Here is an 11,088-nt window from a genome sequence, read left to right as displayed (position 1 = left end):
GATAGGATCCCACACCCTTTCAGATGGTCATCAAACTCTAGGCTTAAATACTCACCACCTCAATCTGATAGAAGAGTTTTAATATTCTTACCTAGTTGCTTTTGTACTTCGTTCTTGAATTCCTTAAACTTTTCAAGGGACTCTGATTTGTGTTTCATTAAATACACATAACCATATCTACTGAAATCATCAGTAAATGTGATGAAGTACTGAAAATCTCCTCTGGCTGGTATGTTCAATGGTCCACATACATAAGTATGTATGAGGGCCAAATTATCATTAACTCTTTCACCTTTTCCTGTGAATGGAGACTTTGTCATCTTTACAATTAAACAAGATTTGCATGTCTCATATGATTCATAATAAAAAAAGTCCAAGAGTCCATCTTTATGGAATTTGGAAATGCGTTTCTCATTTATGTGGCCTAAGCCAAAGGTAAGTTGGATTTAACTCATTAGGTTTCATCCTTTTAGTATTAATGTTATAAATAGGCATTTCAAGATCAAAGACATATAGTCCATTGTTCATTTGTGTAGTAGCATAAAATATATCATTCAAATAAATTAAGCAACAATTGTTCTTTATTATAAATGAAAAACCAAACTTGTCTAAACAAGAAACGGAAATAATATTCCTGCTAATTGCAGGTACATAATAACAGTTCTCTAACCGAATTATTAAATCACTAGGTAAAGTCAATACATAAGTTCCTACGGCTAAACAACAACCTTTGATCCATTGCCAACTCGTAGGTCAACTTCACCTTTTGCCAAATCTCTACTCCTTTTTAGCCCCTGCACATTGGTACAAATGTGAGAACCGCATCCAGTATCTAATACACATGATGCAGAAGTAGATAAATTAATTTCAATAACAAAAATACCTGAAGTTGAAGTCTCTACTCCATTCTTTTTATCTTCCAAGTACTTTGGGCAATTTCTATTCCAGTGTCCGGTCTTACTGCAATGGAAGCAGGTGATTTCCTTTGTTATTCCTCCACTAGGATTCAAAGCAGGAGCTATGGTTTTGGGTTTGGCAACTTCCTTGACTCTACCTTTACCACCCTGCTTGGTGGGTCTTTTGTTCTGTCTCTTTCCATTTCCGATCATCATAATGGACTTCCCTTTTGACTTCAGATTCTGCTAAGCAGTTCTTAACATGGCTAGCAGTTCAGGAAGAGATTTGTCCATATCATTCATATTAAAATTAAGGACAAATTGACTGAAGCTATTTGGCAATGATTCCAAAATCAAATCAGCCGCACGTTCCTTTCCGATGGGAAAACCCAACCTCTTAAGCTTCTCCACATACCCAATCATCTTGAGCACATGGGAACCTATAGGGGCTCCTTCAGCTAACTTGCCTTTAAAAAGGGATTTTGAAACTTCAAACCTTTCATATCTTGCCTGCTCTTGATAGAGAATCTTCAGGTGTTCAATCATATCGAACGCTGCCATGTTCTCATGTTGCTTTTGCAACTATGAGTTCATGGTAGCTATCATGAGGCAAGCAATTTCATTGGCATCATCTACATGCTTCTTATAAGCATCTCTTTCTGCCTTAGGTGCAGAACTAGGAGGTTCCTCTTCAGGAACAGGTTTCTCCAAGACATACAACTTTCTATCATCTTTGAGGACAGTCCTTAGATTTCAGTGTCAATCCAGAAAATTTGTTCTAGACAATTTTTCCTTATCAAGGATTGATCGTAAAATATTGTTAGAGGTGTTTGTTTTCATGGTAATCTACATGAAAAATAATGAAAATATAAGTATCAATAACATATTTATTTAGGCCTTTAATTAAATATGCTCCCACTATTTTACTCAAAATAAATGACCCTCACCATTTGATTCGAAAAATCCCGTTGGAAGATTTTCTAGTGGGTTGAGATCCACATTTCACTTTGTTTTAAGTCCGCGTAGGCAGGTTACACAAAACTAGGTTATTTAAGTAGGAACTCCTTCCAATTGTATCTAATATAACTCTCGAATATTTTAGTTGGGTGAATAAGTCCTTATTCCAATCCATCACATGGATCATTTTCAACTCTTGCTTCTAAACGTATATAATCTTATTATAATTTATTTAGTTAAGTTTGACTCATTGTTTTAGCAATTTGATACTACAATTATCCCATCGCACCTTACTAATATAGAACATGCACCTCACGTAGGCGAAACCTACATTATTCGATACTAGTCTTGATGAGTGCTAAAACATGAAAAGCATAAACTTAATATTTAATTTGAGGGAATTTGCAATTATTCTGATCTCACCGACTTATTTATCATATAAATTATCCCTCACATGCATCAACATACATTCACATGCATCAACATACATACAAAATGAGATAGTTATGCCCCCTAGCGCAATTGTTCTCCCAAGCCAATGAGAGAAACTAAGCTAACCTAATAACGATCTAAGCTTCTCTAAGCAAGGTCTTCAAGGTTGTCCTCATTTGATATTGTATTCTTCCCTTTCTTCATAATATTACATTACATAAAAGAGACTCGTTTTACATATGAGGGAGTGATATGAGAAAAGAAGTAACATTAAGAGATTAAAAGAGAGGCACGACACGCAGGTCATATTTTAAAATCCCAAAACAAAATAAAGGAAAACTAAGGCCATAATCAATCACCACAAGACAATAATAATAAACACATTATTATTATTAATTTAAATTATGTTAATTAAATAAACCAAATTAAATTTCGGCGACCAATCACACTATGCAGAGTTAGCCGGGAGTTTCGCTGCCCGGGCAGCGCTCCCTGCGGGGTTGTAGGGGCAGCGTCCCGATGCAAAATTTTAATGAATAATTCATTTAAAGAATAACTCTTGTGCAGACATAACCCTAATCGCATAACTCTTTGACAACACAACCCGTGTACCGTCCATGAACCCTAATCCAACAATTTCATACCGTTAAACACACTTTTATTGTTAATTCAGTATGATTGATCAACATGTCTTTGCTTCACCATACTAATGTCGGATCAAGAAGCAAATGGCCATTGATCGCTCAAAGAAAAACAACCATTAAGTGTTTGAATGGACGAAACAGAAACACTATATCATATATATCGTATTTTATATCAGAATTACTTATATCATATATATAACTTGATCGATCTTAATTGTGTAACCTATGGACGATCGATGTCTCGCTGCTTCACCATACTAACGTCGGATTCCAAAGCATAATCAACATCAATCATCTAAATCGTACACACATGATGCCAAATTTAATTACTCATTTGTTATTGAATTCATTATGTCTTTTAATCGTATTAATACAGAAAATACATAAAATAAACATCTATCATATGCATGGTTTCGCAACCAAGCTCTGATACCACTGAAGGAGAATAGCAATCCAAAATGCAGCGAAAATTAAAAAATTTATCCTTTAGTGATCCATACGAATGAACATGATCAGTGATAGAATCGTTACCTCTTGTGGCGATTGAAACCTTTGATGCAGATCTAAGGAGCGATCATGAACGTTGAATGGTGACAACGCCTCTACTCAGTCCACACGAGCGAATTCCTCCAGTCTCAGTGTTAGCTGCTACGAATGAAAGCTTTGAGTGAGAGAGAGAGAGAGAGAAACGAAAATTTCAACTGAACAAATGCTTCTGCACAAGAGTTTTATTTATAGAACCACTTGTGTGGACTGTAAGCTAAAAATCCCACTTAAGTGTATGTGGCCCATATCTTATGATATGCCAAAATCACTTAAGTGTGTGGTACCTTACCATATTTCGTATTCTACTTAAGTACATCGTACCTTACGATGTTCTACAATTCACTTAAGTGCATCGTACCTTACGATGTTCCTTATTTACTATATATCTCATCAATCCGTACTTTTGTGTGTGACCCTGTAGGTTTTCGCGACATTAGCAATTATATTAAATCACGTATTTAACATAATAAACATTGAGCAGTATCTAGCAGCACATCACTGCTACCCAAGACATGAAAATGTCATGTGATCTGACAAATCCTTTTGTGATAATACTTATGTGTACAATTACCCTTTTCCCCTATGTCTATATTGAACAAAAGACATAAACCGTGTCATCATTGTCCAGTTCAATATTAGGCCCATAGACATTTATCATGTTACGCAGGATGGGCAAATTCCGTCTAGGTCACTCATGTCCCTTAAAATGCTTCGTGGAGTAACCATCAACTGTCTTTATGGTCATCCAGTTACATACAATGTTTGATCAGCAATAAAGCACTCGACTCTATATCTAGGGTCCATAGTGGTTTCAGGTCGAAGGGTGGTATACACCACTATCACCATGATAATAACTTATGACACTTTGCATAACATTCTATATGGTATTCTCATAGCGGGTCAATCCAGTATAAATATTACTCCTAATATTCATACCTATGTTTAAGACTTGATAACTCCTTATCTATGATCCATGATATGTGATCATCAGTCTATATACATAATAGTCTTAATGTTTTAATGTTATCCCACTTCACAACAAAGCTCGACTACGAATACTTTAAGAATATTGTCCTTCTGTTTAATGGGATCTCATGATTAAGTCACACTTGATACATTAAACGGACTAACTATTCTAAGGACTTTATTAAACAAACATAATAAAGAAAAAACCTTTTATTATTAATAAATAATTCGATACAAGTACCAAAAGTATTGGCCTCTAGGGCTTACACCAACAACAATTACTATTAAGGCAATGCAAAAAAGAAGAACCTACATATTTTCAATGGAATTTTCACCACCATTGACAATCCATCAATCTTGCTGACAATATGAAAAACTAAACAAGATCTCCAAGAATAGTTAGTTTCAAGTACCACCTCCATCAATCAATCTCATAACTCTCATTATCAAGATCTGAACTCAATTTAAGTTTAAGATAGAAATAATTTCGTTGTAAGACTTTGAACACTTAAAACAAAGGAAATTGATTTTCACTAAAAATCATACTGAAAATATGTTTAGGATAAATGTTGCATGAGAGATGATGACAAAAATATTTTATATGTGCTTGAGATGAAGCACACAAAATGGTTGAACAAGTTAGTTAGATTCGAATAAAGAAAAAATGATTTGAATCAAATGAGAAAAATGAGGTGGAATGAAAGATAACCGTTTTTTGAAAAAAAAGTGAAGTTGATTCCGATCAGAAAAATCGTGATTCAAATCAAATGCCACGTGATTCAAATCATGTTCAAAATTTGATTCAGATCAAATGACACAGACTGACAAGTAATTTTGAAAAAAAAATTGTTTTGAATCATGTACACATATTGACTCGAATCATGTAGACATATTGATTCGAATAAAATCAAACATAATCAAACATGAATTTTGAAATATTAAATTGATTCGAATCATGTACAAATATTGATTCGAATCAAATCAAACAAAATATGTTCCCAGGAAAATGATAAGGATCAAAATCAAATTAGTGAGTTTAGCTTCACTCCAATTTGACCAGGATCAAAAATTATGTGTAAAACTGAATGATTCAAATCAATCTTGTAAGATCTCAAAATTTCAAAATTTCAAAATTTCAAAAGCATTTTGAGATTTTACTTTTGAATCAAAGTTGAACCAAAACACAAAATGATTTCATTCCACTAACATATGCTATTGATCAAAGAATATTTAGATCAATATCAAATCTAACCAAAGTTTTATGCATGCTAAAAATGAGTCAAATCAAACTCGATTATGAGAAATGCAATAATGAATGAGACTCAACAAATCGAAATAAAAACAAAGATGAAAGTGACAAGATAAGCAACCAAATATTCAGATATAGAAGCTCCCAATGAGTGAAGTATGGACATGCATTTACACATGGATCCTTACTGCCATGACTGTGGCGGTATGAGAGAGACAATGAATCATGCTCTTTGTGATTGTCCGCCTATTAGGAATATCTGGCTAGCTCTTGTGGATCATAACTACTGAGACATGTTCTTTGCAATTAATGGACAAGATTGGATATTGTTTAATGTGCAACACAATATTTACAACAAGATTGGTAGGAATTGGCAAGAAATATGGGCTACCTCTTGTCATGTTATATGTATTGGAGAAAAATAAGAAAGTATATGAAGATAACTATATTATGCTTACAGATTTAGTGCAAATAATCACTAGAAGAGTGTTGTAGTACCAATATAGTGTTATGATGGTTTAGAAATTGATGTCAAGAAACAATGTGGCCAAAGTTACTCAATGAAAGCCGCTGCCGGAGAACTGGGTGGCCCTTAACATAAATAAGGAAGTTACTCATGAGCTTAGGGCAGGTTGTGGATGTGTATTAAGAGATAACAATGGTAACTCGATTCATAGATTTTCCAAGTTGATGGGTTGTTGTCTTGTGTTGAATGCTCAATTATAGGACATTCTCGAAGGTGTCAAATTATTCAATAATTGTGATACCGGCAAAAATAGTTATTCAAACGAATTTGAAAGAAGCTTATGAGAAAATCATGAAAGATCATCAAAGAAAATATAACCGATTAATGCATGTTCGACTCACCTAGCACGAGTTGAAAAAAATGGGAGAGTATAAAAGTATTCAGGTGCCTAGAGAGTTGAATAGTTGCATATACACCTTAGTAAAAATAGGCATAAGGAATAACATAAGTATTTTTTTTTATGAGATGAAAAAAATGTATGATAAAGATATCAAGGACATTTGTATGATATAATACGAGTCTTTATCTTCTTTGTTCAAAAAAAGTATTATTTTAGATATTTTATCATTTTACTATATTTTTTTAATATTAAAATTTTAAAAATCACTTAAATTTTAAAATATTAAAAATAATTTTTTAAATATATATATATATATATATATATATATATATATATATATATATATATATATATATATATATATATATATATATATATATATATATATATATAATTTCCACTATACTTTTAATTTTCAATAATTTATATTTATATTATATAATATCAAAATTATTCAAAAATGAATTTAATTTTTTTAAAGATTTATAGAAATACTTTTATAAAATTCATTTTAAAAACAGAAAAAAAAAATCTTTTCTTTTAAAGATAAAATAATGTAAGCTCATATTTTTTTTAAGATAGATAGCCGCTAGATTTTTGTCAAGAAAGAATTAATAATCCCCAAAGTAGAGGAAAACGATAAGCCGGTAATTCCGTTTCCTCACCAAAAGTAACCTTCCCGCAAATGACGCCTTCAAAAACATCAAACAAAAAAACGCATCCCTCTCGCATTCATCAAAATCCATTCACATTCACCATAGAATCTAGCTAGCTAGGTATCTATATATCTTCACGAATTACTCGGAAAATAAAATCTCAGAACAAAATTCGAGACGCTAATTGGAGAATCAAATCCTCCAATCCAATGAGGACACTGTGTCCAAATTTCGATAAGGAAGACGGATTAGAAACGGTTTTGGAAGTTCCGATTCCGGAGGATATGTGGACTGGAATCGGAAGCAGTGGTTCAAATCGGTGGCAGAATCTTTGCTCGCTCATGAAAGCGCACATTTCTAACGATAAATCTTCGCATCTTTCTGCTACTTCTAATAATGAATTCATTGCGTTGCTTAAACTTGTTGGTTCTCCTCTTATTCCTCTTCAGGTTCAATGCGATCATACGTTAACTCGTCCTCTCAATGATTCTAGCATCGTAAGCATTGTTTCGCGTTTATCAAAATTGCAATGTTAATGATTGATTCTCTCTTTTTTTTAACGGTTAGTATCATCAATTTCATGTGTATGTTTATTAATGCATTGATTAAGTCGTTGTTAATGTTATGTGATAGATGAATTAATTTAGAAATAACATATTGTGGTTTTGATTGAATGATTGTTTTCTGCACAAGTAAGTGAATCTCGTTTTTCAACTCTACATGTATGATATTGAGGTTTTGTTTGGGTCTACAATGCCGAATTTTGAGTAAATTGATTCGGTAAAATTGATTATGATTAAAATTAAGTTGAAGTTAAACTGATTGATATTTGAATACATTTTGCAAAAGTGAGTTGAATCACAAATTTTTCAATGTAAATATCACGTTTAGATTCTTCAAGGAGAATCAATTCCGAGGCATAACCAACTTTACTTTTGAAGAACCAAACAATTTAAAATCAATTCTAGATGTCTATAATTAAAAAATTAAATTGGAATGGCTATTATATTATTTATTTATTTTAATTTGTTAATACTATTTTATTTTAGACAAAAGTGAAATATCTGGCATTGCTGTAGGCATCCTTTTAAATTATGGTCCACAATCGAATGTGCAGCCGCAATTTTAGTGGTCACTGCAACGTATTGCAACTATAATTGCAGCTGCATTTATCGAGAATTATCACAATATAAAGTTTGAAACATAATTGCAACCGGACCACGACTTCAATTTAAAACTATGTTTTAAGGCTCGTGAGAACCATTGCATGAAAATTAGATGACACTTCATGTTTGAGTTCTTTTTAAGTCAGATTCTGTTGGAGCTGGAGCTTTGATCCTTTGCAGCTGGTCTGGTCTAGTCTAATACCAACAGTTAGATTTAATTCAACGACTGAGAGATTAGTCGAGAGATTAATACTCCCGGCCATTAATTTCATTTGTTGATATTGGATTGAACAGCTATAGGAACACAGAGTCATTGAGTTCAATTTTCCGAGGTTAAAATTTGAATGATGTATGATGTTGTAATCCTATCATTGTTACTAACAACAGCTCTAAAATCATTCATGTTATTGTAGTATTTCCATGATCATATCACAATTGATTAGAATATTAAAATAAAATGATTAATGAGTTGTTTCATCAAGTATGTTATTAGCGATATAGTATAATTGGGATTTTTTAAAGCTTGTTTGTGTGTTACAATTGAATAAAAGCGGTTTGAATGAAATAATGTCAGGAAGCTTCGAGTGCAAAGTATATAGTGCAGCAATACATAGCTGCCACTGGAGGAATGGGAGCATTGAATTCACTGAAGAGTATGTATGCAGTTGGGCAAGTGAGGATGTTTGGGTCCGAGATGCGTGCGGGAGATGATAGCATTAAACCAATTGGTAGAGCTGAAGTGGGAGGTTTTGTGTTATGGAAAAAGAATCCAAGTTTGTGGCATTTTGAATTGGTTGTCTCTGGTTTCAAAGTCAGTGCAGGGAGTGATGGGAAGATAGCATGGACACAATCTTCTTCTAAACCTTGTCATGCTAATAAAGGACCTCCAAGACCTCTTCGCCGCGTCTTTCAGGTACTAATAGACTGACAAATTAGAAAATTGGTTATTGTTCAATCTTTATGCAACCAACTGCTTACACCAGTTTTAGTTTATTCCGATTAGAGCAATTAATAATAACATTGTTAGGCTATAAGAGGTTATTAGTTGGTTAGTTGTCAGGTATTATAAATATAAATAAAAATAATTAGATAAGTACAAAAGTTGGCATTTATCAAGTTTAGAATCTGTGACTTAGGATATAGTATTAGTACTAGCCACAAATCACAATAATAACTTTACAAAATCTATGAATGCAATGCTCCATTATGTTTGTTTTTCCAAAATAGAATTTGTTATCTTTGAGTGGAAAAACCATGTACCTGATTGAGTTTTTGATACAAGTTTTTTACTTGCTCGACAACTCTGTTAGCAATTTGTTTCCGAACATATAGGACCAAACCGAGCATTGAGTAGCAATTATGTTCCATAGGATAAGGGTCACTTGAGTTCGGGTATAAGAAGATTCTACCCTTATATCAAATTTGTCAAGTATTGGTAGTATACATTTGTTTGTATTAATTCTTTCTATCTTCAACTATTACTTAAAAACATGTTAGAATTCAATTATTACTGTTCTTATTTCAAAATAAAAGTTCAATTTTAACTTAAGCTAAAGGTAAATATGTGCATTTTAGATAATTTTGTTTATGGCCTTCTGTGTTTTTCAGCCCTTGTTAACCAATAATTGAATTTGAATCAACTGGTGTGCAGCCAAAAATTTGAATTTATCATTGAAGTTATAAAGGGGTTCGTTTAATCAAGATCGTGTTGTTAATTTTGTGTATATTGTTATTATCAGGGGCTGGATCCAAGATGTACAGCCAACTTGTTTCTAGATGCTGTATGTGTGGGAGAGAAAACCATTAACAAAGAAGATTGTTTTCTACTCAAGTTAGAGATAGCACATGACGTCCTCGAAGCACAAAACACATCACGCACAGAAGTTATCAGACACACGGTGTGGGGTTACTTTAGCCAACGCACAGGGTTACTTGTCAAACTCGAAGATTCCAAGTTGGTTAGAATGAAGCCGTCCAAAGAAAATGAATCTGTTTTTTGGGAAACATGCATTGAGTCAATGATTGAGGATTATAGATACATAGATGGTATTAAAATAGCACATGGTGGCAAGACAGTGGCTATTTTATATAGGTATGGTGTAGCACATAACCATAAGCGAAGAATTGAAGAGACGTGGAGGATTGAAGAAGTTGATTTTAACATTTGTGGCTTGTCAATGGATTGTTTTTTGCCTCCCTCTGATATCAAGAAGGATCAAGATGTTGTAGAACAAATTGTGTAGTAGGAAAGAGTTGGGACTTTACTTTCCTTTTCCATCTGTTTTGTCCACCATAACAAAAAATTTGTACATATTGTATAGAAGCAAACCATAGTTTGAATACGGAATATTTCTCAAGATCCTTGGTTTAGGACAAAAAATTAGCCAGCGTTTAGATTTTTACAAGGCATTTCAGGATTTTGTCCTCAAACTGAAAAGGATGTTAAACTTCATAAACTGAAAAGAATGGTTAACTTCACAAACAGGGCAAAGATGATCAATATTATTGCAATTGTTTTTAAGGAGTTGAATGGAGAACTCCAACCAATTGTTGGTCAAGCGATAACATGTTAAAAGAACATGTAGATGAGTCTCAACATTTTCATTACATAAACTGCACTCTACTACATACTTGGCACATTTTTCACGCAATCAATCTTGTGTAGGAAAACAATCGCCACAAATTAACTAGCCATCTCAGTTGTCTAATG

At 33.1% G+C, this 11,088-nt stretch overlaps 1 protein-coding gene across 1 annotated transcript; it reads left to right on the top strand.

The window, feature by feature from the left end:
- Positions 1–7,157: 7,157 nt before the first annotated feature.
- LOC127096699 (uncharacterized) lies at positions 7,158–10,862 on the top strand. The gene is made up of 3 exons (XM_051035253.1): positions 7,158–7,709; positions 8,953–9,291; positions 10,118–10,862. The coding sequence occupies exons 1-3, from the start codon at positions 7,422–7,424 to the stop codon at positions 10,619–10,621; spliced, it is 1,131 nt and encodes a 376-aa protein (XP_050891210.1). The 5' UTR covers positions 7,158–7,421; the 3' UTR covers positions 10,622–10,862.
- Positions 10,863–11,088: the final 226 nt, after the last annotated feature.

The sequence above is a fragment of the Lathyrus oleraceus genome, chromosome 6, assembly GCF_024323335.1.
Source record: "Lathyrus oleraceus cultivar Zhongwan6 chromosome 6, CAAS_Psat_ZW6_1.0, whole genome shotgun sequence".
In the NCBI taxonomy this organism is placed as follows: domain Eukaryota; kingdom Viridiplantae; phylum Streptophyta; class Magnoliopsida; order Fabales; family Fabaceae; genus Lathyrus; species Lathyrus oleraceus.
The sequence above is the reverse complement of the archived record's forward strand: the minus strand, read 5'-3'. Positions and strand labels throughout refer to the sequence as shown.

Bases quoted from the DNA above. Each gene is read 5' to 3' on its own strand.
- LOC127096699 (XM_051035253.1), top strand. From the start codon at position 7,422: ATGAGGACACTGTGTCCAAATTTCGATAAGGAAGACGGATTAGAAACG. The intron at 7,710-8,952 runs GTAAGCATTGTT...AAATAATGTCAG, and splicing joins CTCTCAATGATTCTAGCATC to GAAGCTTCGAGTGCAAAGTA. The intron at 9,292-10,117 runs GTACTAATAGAC...TGTTATTATCAG, and splicing joins CTCTTCGCCGCGTCTTTCAG to GGGCTGGATCCAAGATGTAC.